We start from the raw sequence: 14,592 nt of genomic DNA, 5'->3' as shown, positions 1-14,592 counted from the left end.
TACACTGCGAGTAGCGCCTATAAATAATGTTCTGTGAGGTGCGTTGCCGTTGTAGGCTACTTTGTTACTGGATATTATACAAAGAGGTGCCTTGCTTCGTTTTTACGCAGCGTCACCAACATGTTGACGTGCGCCAAATCCAAGCTGTTTTCCTCAAAGCATGAAGCATTTTTTGGTGCATGAAATCTCACCGGTAGTGTGCCTCTCCAGTCCAAGCAGATCCTCGCGAAATCATTCGTCACTCGTAATGTAGCTATTGGAGCAAATAGGAGTCGGTTTAAAAGTTTAACTTTGGTGGCATCAGTTCTGTTGCATGCTCTCACTCGCTCTGAAGTCCTGCAGCCACTGCACCTCAGCCAATTGTACGTAACGTTTTGACCGAGTTGAACATAATGTAAGTTCCATCTTAGCTTAGTTTCAACGTAAATTGCCACTACGTTGGAGTATTATAAGCTACTAACATTTTAACGGGTTGCACCACGCAAATAGTTTCAGCGTGAAACTAATACACATCCATCGCCTTGATGTCAAGTCCACTGTAAGTAATTGATTTGTGAACACGTTCATCCAATTTAAATGGTGGGAACGTTAAATGTATGTTGAGAAGAGTTACATATGCGACCGATTACGCACATTTAATACATTTAAATACTGTTTGAAACCTGTTTGTGCCCATTGGAAATTGTATGGACCTAGCAGTTGCTGCGCAAAGCTCAGATTCCATTGCTGTTAATGTTATCACAGATTTCATATTAGCCATAGCAATGCAGATCCAGTGTCACCTTCCCAATGCCTACCACTGTGGTAGTCTGGGCCTGTGGCAGAAATATTCCCAAAACACAAATACAACAAAATAACCACAAAATAATTATGCTTTTACAAAATGCAACATATTAGCAATATAGATTCAGTGTCACCTTCCCAATGTTGGCCTACCATTGTGGTAGTCTGGGCCTGTGGCAGAAATATTCCCAAAACACAAATAACCACCAAAAAATTATATTATCAGAGAATGTCTAGTAAGGGACGGGCTCTGATATTAAGCATTTACAAAATGCAACATTTGAACACCCATATTGGTGCTGTTTCTAGTTTATTGTATCTACATTTGTACGTAAACTCATATTTCAAGCGGTATTTCTCCGGCCCCTCAGTTGTGATACTTTTCATGAACTGGCCCCTATTACAAACTAATTGAATAGCCCTGTTCTAGAGGGTACACTGCATACATACACACACACACACACACACACACAAACACACATATATATATATATACTGTATATATATATGTAGGTCACATAATGAAACACTAATGTGTATTATTTATTATTATTATTATTATTATTATTTTTAAATCACAGTTTGGAACTCTAATCACACAGACTTTTGTGGTAGTCACTTTCAAAATAAGTAAAGGAACTTGTACCTCATCAATGAGAAACAGCTGTATCAGCTGTAAATAGCAGTTGTCCTTCCACTTTCTCGTCATGCTGTCCCATTTTTCCTTTAAAAGATAAATAGAAAAGCAGTAAACCCTTATTTCTATTGAAATTCACTTCTTACTTCACATTACTACACATTAACAATAGAAGCGCCAAGCGCCAGTCATTTGACCGCTGAGAAGAATTACTTGAAGCGCTGTGTTGGTTTGACCTAGTCACCTAGATATACCTAGAACTGCCGGGCTGCGGTCTTTTGAACGCAGTGATTAAAAAATAAAAAACAAATCTTTTCACTCAATTAAATTCCAGGACCCTACGTTCACAACTTTTCCTTAATACGAGTGTTTTATCACCCAGTATCTTTACATGATCAAAAGCACACCGGTACAAGCTACAGGCATGAAAACGGGTCAGGGGTGAAAAAGGTGAGAAGCGTGCGCCCCCCCCCCACCCCCCGGAAAAAAAAACCAACAACAAAAAAAAACATGTGAAAAAATTTGAAAAAAATCTTCCAAAGTGTGAGGGACCCGCTTTCTTTCTATCTCTCTCTCTCTTTCTCTGTGAATGAAGTTATTACACATTTCTGAAGATTTCATAGGCCTAATGGACACGACTATCAGAATAAGGTTAAGGGTTAAGTCTGAATATTTGTTGGACCATACCAGGTAATCAATATACTTGCTTGAGACACACACTATTTCAAACTAATATTATATAAAATAGGGTAAATAGGCTTTAATTTGTAAAATTGTGTTTAAACGTTTTAACATGCAATTGTTGTGCTAGTGTGTTTAACCAACCAATAAAGTTATGTGAACTGTCTTCATAGTACATGTTAAACTGTAGGCTACCTGTAGGTACAGACTAGGCTACTGATCAGGGTCCTGTAACTCGACAATCAAATGTAAATTTACATTACGCCTGGCTTACGAACTCGTAAATCATAATGATCCGGGTGTAACTGAAACTTGTCGCAAGTCACACACATAACTCAAACGGTTACGTGCGTTACTTGTGGTCTTAAGCAGTTGCAACTTTTTTTGGCTACGCTACTAGCGAATCATTTGAGTTACATAGGCAAAAGACCGCATTATCATGTCAATCAACTGTGTCTCTGGACAAAACGAACCTTAGAAGAAAACAACCTATGCTACGTTGCTACACTAATCTCAGCGTCTTTTTCTAATAGAAGTTGAAAGTTTCAACTAGCCCACCTGTGAAATCCCTCGGCATCTCTCCTAGGATCACTATTTCACCTGACATCTCAGACGCATCTGCGCTCACAACAGGGAGGCTATATCCTACTTGGCTTGCGCGTTCTGTTCGTGTTGCGTCTGTGTCAACAATTAGCTTCCAATGTTTATTAAACGCATAGGGGCTACATTCACGCATCCGTTGCTGATCAGACACGTTTTAAATGCGGCTCTGGAAACACCTCAAGATGTGTTAGCGTCTGCGCCTGATTTTTAAACTCAGTTGTAAATTCAATTCACCTTGACCCCCCCCCCCCCCCCTAAATATTTTCTCATCGGATCTGCACGAATCATGTAAGTCACCTGTTTTGGCTTCAAAACGGCGAATTTCGCCGAAAGGTGAGTGATTTTCATGTCTGAAGCTAGTTTAGAGCTGTTTTGCTGTTACTTATGTGACAACACTGCCAGTCTCACGTTCGGGCATGTTTTTTTCAGGCTGCTCTTCTCTTTTCTCACAGCAGATGGCGCAAGGGCTCACTCCTATAAGTTTCCTGTCAGTCAGGCATGAGAATAATATTTTACCATAAACATAGTTTATATATGTGCAATATGTATTATATTTGTGAGTATTTTTCATTTACATGGCATAGTCTATGGAGGCGATTTACAGTGGTAAAATGCAAGTTTGTTTTGAAAACGTTGCAGCATTGTTCTATTAGGCAGGCCTACGTGTGTACAAATTATTTTCAGCTGAAATTCGTTGTAGCCTATTTAAATTAGTCTCGGCCAAATCATTCATCTGCGGGCAAACTGTTCATTTATTTGGGCTTACTTAGTATGCCTACGTACATTCATAGTTGTATATCTTCTAAGTTGTAGATCTTCTATAGTTGTAGGCTATCTTTTAAAGCTCAGACTAATGTATAAGCATTTTGTTACATATTTGCTGGACTGACTGAGTTACGTCGTGTCAGCGACCTATTTCTATTTCCTTTCTCTTTCGTCTAGCACTCAATCAACCCGGATTCAATACTCGGCACGAACAAAATTTTGTAGCTTACATTGACTGAATTCAATGACCGTTTTTCAATGTCGACAAACAATTATTTTTTTGTTAATGGTTTTTAATAACAAAATATCTGAAAAAAATAGATGAATCACAATCCTGTTTACCATTAACGAAAAATAAATGTTTGTCGTCGTTGAAAAACGGTCAATGAATTCAGTCAATGTAAGCTACAAGCGGGGGTTGAACCTTGGTCTATTGAGTATTCGAAAAAGCTAACGCTGCGCCGCTCGACGCTGAACGTTTACTGGTAAAATTTGGCTTAGGCAGTTAGACTTTTTGCATCGAAAAATGATTATATCATAGAGACTAGGGCTGCAACGATTCTTCGAGTTACTCGATTAACTCGATTATGAAAATTCCTCGAGGCAAAACATCTGCCTCGAAGCCTCGTTAAGAGTCATTGCATGAGAAAACCAGGCAGAGGTGGGAAGATGGGGGTCGGCCAAATCGGCTCATACTTTGTATATGTGATAAGTATGTGGAACTATGAACAGCCATATACTTAAAACCCTCCAGCTGTTTTTTGTTATGGAGTTCTGGGACCCCTCTCAGAGACCCTCAAAAATCCAACAATTCATGGCTGAAAATGACTGAAATTGCCATTTCTACCCTGATTATCCTGATAAAGATATGAACATAAGCTTTTTATTTCCATGGAGCCTAGGTAGCATAGTTTTAAAGACCAAAAGGTGCACCGAGGGGTCATCTACGCCACTGAAAGCAGAATTTTCCTCCCTCCAAATTTCGGTCATTTTTAAGAAGCATTATCTCGTATTCGCAGTGGCTTTGGTGGATGGTTTTACTGTTGCTGGAGAAAGGAACATCTACTGATTCAAAAACAATTGTCGTCTAATTGGGCCACACATAATGTGTGCCGTGCCAGGAGGGTCTTTAGCAGGATTTGTCGTGTTTTGGCCTATGATAAACCATATTCAGATCGCCATCACATGGCCATACCATGGCATTACATCACAAACAGATGTAGTGCCAGATGTTTGCGATGTAATGGCATGGTATGGCCACTCGGTGGCGATCTGAATAGTCTAGTTTCCAATGTATGACAACCAAGAACAACAATACATGCAGAGGTCTGCACTCTTTGAGTGCTTTTCTAGTTAATTAAACCTTTCTTTAACAATTTGTCATACAGTGACACAAAAATTGACCATAAATTACCCTAGTGAGATATTATTACCTGGTTTATTATACTCCAAAACCCGAAAAAACCCCGTAAAGACCCTCCTGGCACGGCGCACATTATGTGTGGCCCAATTAGACGACAACTGTTTTTGAATCAGAAGATGTTCCTCTGTCCAGCAACAGTAAAACCATCCACCAAAGCCACTGCAAATGTGAGATAATGCCTCCTAAAAATGACCAATTTTAGAGGGATGAAAATTCTGCTTTCAGTGGTGCAGATAACCCCCTAGTGCACCTTTTGGTCTTTAAAACTATTCTACCTAAGCTCTATGGAAACATAAAGCTCATGTTCATATCTTTATCAGGATAATCAGGGTAGAAATGGCAATTTCAGTCATTTTCAGCCATGAATTGTTGGATTTAAGCCAATATCAGCCATGAAAACTTTCGCGGCTGCAGCAGCCATTTAGGCTTGTTGTGCGATCATTCCCCTTCCCCCATACACTTGTCTAACCAGTTCAGTTAGGCTACAGACACCACTGCGGCATTGAGGACAACTAGGCTGAAGCCCTAACCAGTAGGCCACTACTCTGCCCCACCAGATTGAGAAAATGCATGTTTGAATGCTGAATCACAAATTCACATAGAAGTTAGCTTAAAATGTAGAAACAATATAGCTCTTTTCAGCAGACATCGCAAACGTAGCCTACAACATTCGTAAACCGGAGAACATCTTTCGCTCATCATTTTTAATTACTTCTCGCGCCTATGCCTGCTCAGCATAGCCTATTCCTCTCTCTATCTCCCTCCCTCCGAGGTAGCCTAGACCCTACAAGATGCTTCTCCCTAAATGAATGTTTGTTTTAGAAAGTAGCCGCGAGACCGAGACACCAGTGGCCTGCTGGAGGTCATTCTGTAGGGCTCTAGCAAACAGGGCTAACAGGGCTCCTTCACCTTGGACTTCTGATGTTGGATGCTGAAAGAGAGATACTTGTGCCTTGGAAGGCAGTAGTTGAAGTTGTCAATGATGGTCAATGTTATCTGTTGCAGCTGTGGAGGAAGAGGCCTTTTCTGAGAATGGGGGGACAAACTTCTTCAAGGTACCTACTCAAAACTGCATTTCCCAACTGTGTCTTATATATACGGACATCCCTATGTAGACAGGGAATGGAGTTTGATGATCTTTAGAATGCCTTTTAGTTGCAGCACCTTCTTTGTAATAGGGCTCGGGCACACACGTTACATTCTAGGAATATTGCCGCCATGTTGGTATTGCACCGAACGGAATAATCCATTCATTCAGATGCAGAAGAGAAGAAGCAGAAAATGTATAGTATTAGCGACTCTTTTCCTCTTGCGATCGTGGGTTGCGCTATTACACCCCACTACACAGCAACATACGACCAAGAGGGCAAAAACTAAGTAACAGGAACACACTAAAAGGCGGGAGTAAATCCTTACAAGGTGCATAGTAAACTAAGGAGTGAGGCTGCCAATATGGCTGCCCGCAAAGTTTTCACGTCACGATCCCGAGTCCTATTTGAAAAGCAGTCATACTGAGGAAGCTGAGCCATTGCAAGGTCTGTCCTTGTTGCTCCAAACCTCAGCTGAGATTTTATGTCAGCCCCACGTTCAATCATACAGACAAACTGAAGCAAAGCTGGAGGTACAGTGTCAGTAGCACTGTTGAGGACAATTCCTTCAAACTAACATGTATGGTTGCATTTGCCTTTGTAATATTTTGCTATTAAATTTGGCACACATTTGTTTGAAACTCTTGCATTCAAGTTCACTCATCTTCTCAATACCAATGTTGTCCAAGACTCAAAAGGGCCTGTCACCAGGAGAAAAAGTATTACTTGGAAACTTAAAGGTACATTATGTAGGATTTTAAGCGTTTTAGTACCTCAAGTCAACGTCTTTATTCATAAATAGATCCTCTTTGGTGTAAAATAACCTATGCCAATGATCTGACTTGTCCTACTGGGCGAAGAATCACTTCTCTGCATTTTCATTGAAAGGGACGTTCACAGGAAGGCTTCCATGTCTTTCCGGTTTATAGAGCAATATGAACTGCCGAGAGGGACATAAAACACTACCTGTTAACTCATTGGCTGCCAGCCATTTTCAGCGCAGAGTGCTCCATACTGCCAGACGTTTTACAGCATTTTGACTGTTTTTTCAAGATCCACCGAACGGTGAGCTTTATGGCTATGTAAACACTGAAGGTACCAAATGAAAGAGTAGACTCTCTTCTTTCACCAGGAAAAAACGGTTTGTTTCTATCATTTTCCGTTCTTTAGTAATCGTCATTAGAACATGGGTTAGTTTGGCTAAAAACACCTGTTTCTGACCAAAAAATGGAGAAAACGATATTTTTGTGAAAATCAACTTTTTAACGTTAGCGTTTCAGTAGTATGTCAACCACGATTGCACTGTTATCTCGTCAGTCTCGTCAAGGTTGCTAGGGACTCTGATGGTCGCTATAGACTCTGAACAGGACGGTAGACTTAGCAAGCTAGCACTAGCAAAGTTGTTGTTAGTCTATACAGCAATATCCAATGTAAATGGATCATACCGTTCACATGTTTTCCATCCTTGATGTAAGAAGTAAGCATATTTATTCCCTGCACCGCGTGCAAACTAGATCCACTGTGGTCGATCTTCAGTCTGTTAGCTTGTATCTCTACATGTGCACTCTGCAGGCAGACACTTTGCAGGCCGATACTAATCATCCAAATGACACTGTTGCCATCTAGCGGTTCGGATCGCTCTTACAGTCTGTTTACAAGCCTGAAACTCTGCCAGATCGTTCCCAAGCTCACCCATGAGCCCTCCCCATTGAAAAATGCAATTGACGTCTAAAGACGTCAATGGCAGTTAATGAGTTAATACCGCTGGGGAAAAACCGAAAAACGCGTTTCACGTTACACAGAGAAGCAGCGTGAAGACGGCCATTTCTATACAAACTAAGACTGCAGAATTGTAAAGAAACGCAAGCACACACATCATAACTGTATCTAAATTAGCTATGTACCAAACATGACATTTTACCGTGACTCGAGGAGCTGTAACCAACTTGTAAGATTGCGTGTACAAAACCGCTAGCTTAGCTAGCAAACATCACTTCCCATTACGCCTTCGGTGTAAACGTTAGCTAGCTAGCTCGGTTAACAGGCTAAATAAAATGGTTTATTGTGTCTGAAAGTGTCTTTTATTGGTATCACACACAAGCAAAGACAATGGAGAAGTTTCGATTTTATGTTATTTCAGGTTAGTTTGCAACAACAAGTTTAACCACAGTCCTTAGCTACCTAGCTAGCCAGCCTGACTAGCCCTTCCCATTAACTTTCTATGTACTGTGCTAGCTAGCTATTGTGCTAATTAGCTCGGTTAACAGGCAAAGTGAAATAATTTATTACGTGTCCGAAAGTGAGCTTTATTGGCATCACACACAAGCAACGACAATAGAGAAAAGTTCTGTTGTGACTAGGAGACTGGAACTAGGGCCATTGATAGATAGATACTTTATTGATCCCCAAGGGGAAATTGTCTTGGTAGATTCACGACGAGATGAACCTTATACTGCAACAACCTAATGAATGCTTTGCAACGGCTTGCAAATGCTGGCAACGATGTGCAACGTTTAATCATAGACCGTAAAAGAAAATTGCATTTAATTCACACCTCCGCAACAGGTTTGTCTCGTCGCAGATCTTTGGGTTATGTTTTTGACGTGAGATGGCTACCGTAGTCTCTATAGGCTGCGATATAATCCCTAACCGCTAGATGGGAGAATTTCACAATGAAATTTCCTCAGGCTTACACAGTGTCTGTTTAAACACACATTGGGAAACTATAAGCAGTCCAACCAGAAGACTATGAAAAGCTAGCCAACTATGCTACTTTGTTTACAATATTTCCATGCTTCAACCAGCCAGCTAAATTAAAGAGGTAGAGCTGTTATATAAATAGTAGGCTTTAATTTGTAAACTAAAGTATATTCTAGACAGAGAAAGAAAATAAATGATGTTCAAGAGAGCGATAATAGGATAAAAGATATTCGAGAGTAAGCTTCGATAAACAATATTTGAGTGCAGTCCAACTGTTTTTGGCTTGGAAACTAGCCTTGGATTTTTTTTTTTTTAAATACACCCAGCCATCAAAGTTTAATAGCAAAAATGTTTGATGTGGCGGCCATCTTGAAAAATGTCCGCCATGTTGGATTTTCAAGTGGTTAATGTGCTTTTCTCAAAAAGTAGGTTCTAGGGATTATTCATGCCAAATTTGATGCTTGTACCACAAAGTGAAGAATTGTCCTGGAATATGGACTTAACCTGGCCTACCATTAGCTTAGAAATCTAGACGCCCCTAGCGGCAGCAAATGTAATTTGGCTGGCGGGGCAGTCTAGGCACGATCCATAGAGCCAGGGAGCTGAGAACTCGAAAAACCAGCGGGCCAATCACAGCGTGTATAGAGTCGGTGGGTGGGCTTAACATAATGGTGACTGACATGCGACCAGAAGTTGCGACGGTAACGCATCCTGTTATTTGAAAACAAGAAGATGATTCGTTTAGCGTTATCCTATTGCGTGGAGAGGGAAGGTTACGCATCCTGCTACTTGAAAACAAGAAGATGATTCATTTAGCGTTATCCTATTGCGGGGAGGGAATTTGAAAGACAACTGTTTATCCCACCCCTCCGATTGAGCCCTGTCTACGGTGAGTGTCCAGACCCTACATCTTGATGTGGGTCTGGCTCGTCAGGCTAGCCTACCATAGCTTCACCTGATGCACACATTTTTTCCCTCTGGAAACAGCTGATGGATTCGTCAGATCAAGTGAGCATGCTAACAGTGACGTTAGTCATTATTACTCATTGTACTCAATGCCGTTTGGTCAATGCATTCTAGAGAGCTCAATCTTGATTTTAATCATGTTTTAGTTACCGTGTCGTTTTACAAGTAAGCCTACGTGTTCTGAACATATCTGTGTTCTGAGTAGCAGGTGCTATTAGGACGAAGTGGAATTGGAGAAACGAGTATCTAAACGAATCAATTTAAAGTTTTGGGAAAATCTTCATGTTTATCCCGTTAGTTAAACATGCTTCAGATTATGATTTATGTTCGTTTCCCAAACTGTCTTGGCTGAGCATGTTCTTTAGATCCAAAAAGTCCTCACACGCATCTGGAGAATAAAATGTCAAAAATTAATAGGGGACAACATTAGGCATCATTTAATTGCCGTAATTGTATACCACCAATGACGGACATAACTCAGCCTAATAGTCCACAGTGGTACAGCTGTCAACAGCAATAGCCTGGGCATATCCTTTAACTCATTCACTGCCATTGACATCTTTAAACGTCAATTTAAAGAGACCCTATGCAACTTTCTGCAGGAGACGATCGCTCCTTGTTTACATCTGGAAGTCTGAGACGAAGAACCACGCTTGCAATTTATATATTTAAATATAGCCTATACATGTATAAATATACACGCTAAAGCTGTCGGGGAAGCTCTGCAGAGAAAATGCAAGCATAAAACGAGCGAAAACGAAACCGAAACCAGAGATGAAATCGCCTATCGTGCATAGTTCCTCTTTAAGCACTGTGACGCCCCGGCTTTGCCGTGCCGTAAGGTGTTACGCCTCTCCCTCCCTCTGCCTGTAGGGTGCTCTTGGGCACTAGCTATATGGTTGATGTTTGTGCTTTGACCTATAGGAGGAGCTGCAGGTCTGATCTGTATCTGATCTGAGGGGCGTGGCTCCAGGTAGATGGCCGGCAGAATATAGCCTGTGTCCGGAGGCCTCATTCTCCCTCTCTTATATTTTATCTGTCCTGGACTGGTTTTGACGTGCTGACATTGCTGGGAGCTGGAGACTATGCCTATTGCCTTATCTTTATGCATTACACATACACTTACTGACGTGCATGACACTTTACTTTATCTTTCATTGCTCTTCATTTACTGACTTCTGTATATTTGTAAATAAATTATACTTATTGTTTAAATCGTTGCCGACAGTGTCAGACTCCTTATGTCCCTTACCCTTGTGGCTCAAGGTGTCTGTGACATATGGGGGTTCTGTCCTATGGTTAGATCCAGTAGTTGTCTGCTTTAAGCAGTGTTGTGTGCATGTTGGCTGTGACAGCGACATGTGGTAAATTTGTCTGCTTTAAGCAGTGTTGTGCATGTTGGCTGTGATAGCGACATGTGGTGAATTTGTCTAGACTACGTTCGGTGGTGACGTGAGTCTAGTGGTTACCGGCGAGGGTTTTTTGTGAATGAGTAGGCCTAGTAGTAGTAGTAGTGGGCGTGGTTTGGGCCTGCTGTTTACTCGCCTGGTTGTTTAGGACAGGGGTTCCCAAACTTTCCCATGACAAGGCCCCCCAAATACCACTAGATTGTGGCCAAGGCCCCCCTTTTGCATGATGTCGTATTGAACCCATCAACGATACGGCAAATGTAGAAATAAGTTAATAAAATAGACCTAGATAGGTGAAAATCTATTTATTTTATAGGCTTTGCACTATTTAGGGATGCAATGGTTTTACACGTTTCACGGTATTTAAAAAAAATATGTGTTCACATGTTAAAAAAGCACTGATAGGCATACACAAGCTGAAATAGTTTTTTAAAAAGTGTGACAGTGTTTATTACATTACAAAAATATATGGCGAAACCTTATTGCCTTAAGCGGGATACAGATCATGCACAGCAGTCTCTGTTCGACCCTCCACACACACAGAAAATGGCTTGTCTGGTTTCTCATATTTTGAATTCATAAACTTTATATATTTTGTTAACATTATAGTATTTTGAGATCTGCATAATTACTTATAGCTAAAAATATTCAGTAATTTGAGTACTTCACATTGATTGCACTTGTCTTTAATGATATCACAGGGGTGGTGTGTAGGTCTAATTCAGTGCCTGTCACTTTAAAAAGTATGTGAACGTAATTAGGTTTCATTCGGTTTTTGGAAAGTAGTCACGCATAGTTCAAGGATATATGTTTTCATTACATAAAATTAATGTTCAAAAACGAACCAGGTAAAGAAAATATTTCTGGTGTCATAGAAAAGATAAGTGTCTTGCAATGTTAAAATCTATGATTTAGGAGTAGCATGGTATTGTGTGTTGTCCCGTTCACTTTTTCCTTGGTCATGTTTAATTGGCTGGGTGCTTCTATCATGACTTTGAGTTTGGTATCTGTTTTAAGTATCCAATGAGTGACAACCAGTGCTCAAAATAAAATTGGATTTAATATGAATGTACATATGTACATAAAAAGACGCCGAGTGGCTATATATGACAGCCACATTTTCGTTTGCGGTGAAAATGTTCCGCCTTTTAAAAGGTGTAGCCTAAATCCGAATCGTGGTTAAATCCATCAAATTAGACAACAGAATCAGTAGGGTACCAATTTTGCTTCATAGTAGCCTGACAGGCCTATATCAAAAGCAGGCTCAGATGACGCTGGGCGCAATTTAACACACGGTTTCCAGACCGTGGTTATCAACCGCGATAATAATTATAGGGTTTGAAATGAACACGGTAATTGTTAACGTCAACATTTTTATCATGGTTTACCTTTACACTGTAATCGTTGCAACCCTAAAAGGTATACAACAAATTATTATAATGGTATCTCATATCAATACATACAATAATAGAAATATTTTATGATTTTTTTTTGCTTAAAGTACAATATATTTTCATCCAACTTGCTGCGGCCCCCCTAGCGCCCCCTGGCGGCCCCCACTTTGAAAACCACTGGTTTAGGGAGATCTGCGCTGTCTTGTTAAGGTAATGATAATTTAAGGCAAGTTGGGTGAGTGTACGTTTAAATCGCAATATAATTGTCCAATCAAATTCTGTTTTGGTAGGTGTACTCGTGGTTTTCATGTCTGGGCAGCTGGTTACAGGAGCAAACGCTCTCCCCATTTAGAATGCTTCCGTGTTGGGCTTTAGGTTCCTGCGACGGGAGTCTGGATCGGCAGGCACCGCCGCGGAGTAAGGCTGCATCGGCTTTGGTCGGGATGGCTGGCATCTGTCGGTATTGGTGAGTGTACTTTTTTTGTTCACTGATCCCCGATTCTTGGGCTCCGTCAGAAGGTAGGTTAGTCTAGTCGGGGGGTAAATGTGTAGGGGGATGCTCATGATTGGTTTGCCCTGCTGTGTAGCCGCGTTGTACCTGTGTAGATGTTGGATTGGATTTGGGTTGATTGCGAGATCGAGTTTGTTTTTGTAAGTGCACTGTTGGAGTACAAGCACAAGTACCGGGTGTATTGCATTTGTTGGTTGTGAGACCCTGTTTGGTGTTGCTGTGCTGGGTATGAGCGCAGTGGATAGCTTTTTGGAGGCTCCATCGGAGAGCTTGTTGTTAGCATTATCTGTTAAGCAGTTATTAGAAGTCGCCGCGTTTCATTCTATTGAGGTTACGCTGCCTAAAACTGCAAAGAAGGCACAGTTGGTAAGTTTTATTCGGGAGAGTTTAGAGGCAAAACAGGTGTTGCCCTATTTCTGTTCTCCGGTTATGGACCCATCCTCGGATCAAGCTGGTCAAAAGTCCGATGCTTCAGCGCCCACTATGGCACTAAGTACTTTGACTTTTGAACAGCAAAAGGAAATTTTGCGGATGCAACTGGAACAAAAGCGGCTGGATGTTGCAGAAGCGGACAAGGAACGTTCGTTGGAGCAGGAAAGGTTAGCGGTAGAGCGCACTCGTCTAGGCCTGATGGCCGAGGGGAAGTATGGTTCCAATCAGCCATCAGGTCTATCAAATATGGTTAAGTTCCTCCCGAAATTCAATGAGCGGGACCCAGACGTGTTCTTCTCCCTATTTGAAAGTGTCGCTAGCGATCTTAAGTGGTCTAGTGAGGACAAAGTGTTATTGTTGCAGACTGTTTTACACGGCAATGCACAAGAAGCTTTTATCGCTCTTTCTGCTGGTGATCGAAAAAAATATAAAACTGTAAAAGAGGCTGTGTTGAAAGCATACGAACTTGTACCGGACGCTTACCGACAACGTTTTCGGAGTCACCACAAATGGGACGCTCAAACTTATGCACAGGTAGGCAGGGAGTTGTCAACTCTTTTCTTTTGTTGGCTTGCGGCTGAGGCAGTTCAGGATTTTTATTCCTTGTGCAATTTAATGATCATTGAACAGTTCAAGACCATCTTGCCTGCAAGGGTGGCTACATATGTAAATGAACATAGTGTCAAAACAGTCTCTGAGGCCAGTTCGCTTGCTGATGGTTATTATTTAACGCACAAGTCAATTTCGTGAATTCTCGCCGCGCAAGGATTATCCCTGGCGCGAGCAGCGATTTGGTGAAGTTGAGAGTCCTCCCGTGAGATCTGCGGTGTTTGAGGGCAAAAACATGATGGAGATGGAGGTTTTGACGATACATGCCATAAGTGTCATAAGCCAGGTCACTTCAGACGTAACTGTCCTGGACTGGTTTTGACGTGCTGACGTTGCTGGGAGCTGGAGGCTATGCCTATTGCCTTATCTTTATGCATTACACATACACTTACTGACGTGCATGACACTTTACTTTATCTTTCATTGCTCTTCATTTACTGACTTCTGTATATTTGTAAATAAATTATACCAAAGTCTTTTTAAAGCAAGTCACGTCACTCGGCAGCCATATTGGCCATGGGGTCGGGCAGCGAGTTTGACCGGAACAAGACCAGGCTCTATCTAAATGAATGGGGAGAGAGCTGGATGTCC

General features: G+C 41.3%; 1 protein-coding gene across 1 annotated transcript in view; it reads right to left on the bottom strand.

The window, feature by feature from the left end:
• hfm1 (helicase for meiosis 1) overlaps window positions 1-14,592 on the bottom strand; it is a 276,877-nt gene that overhangs the window by 229,045 nt on the left and 33,240 nt on the right. Inside the window, exon 5 of the mRNA XM_062517215.1 lies at window positions 1,430-1,507. Within this exon, the coding sequence (XP_062373199.1) occupies window positions 1,430-1,507 (78 nt within the window). The remainder of the gene's footprint in view (window positions 1-1,429; window positions 1,508-14,592) is intronic.

This window comes from Sardina pilchardus, chromosome 2, assembly GCF_963854185.1.
Source record: "Sardina pilchardus chromosome 2, fSarPil1.1, whole genome shotgun sequence".
NCBI lineage: Eukaryota > Metazoa > Chordata > Actinopteri > Clupeiformes > Clupeidae > Sardina > Sardina pilchardus.
This window is presented reverse-complemented; position numbering and strand designations above follow the sequence as displayed.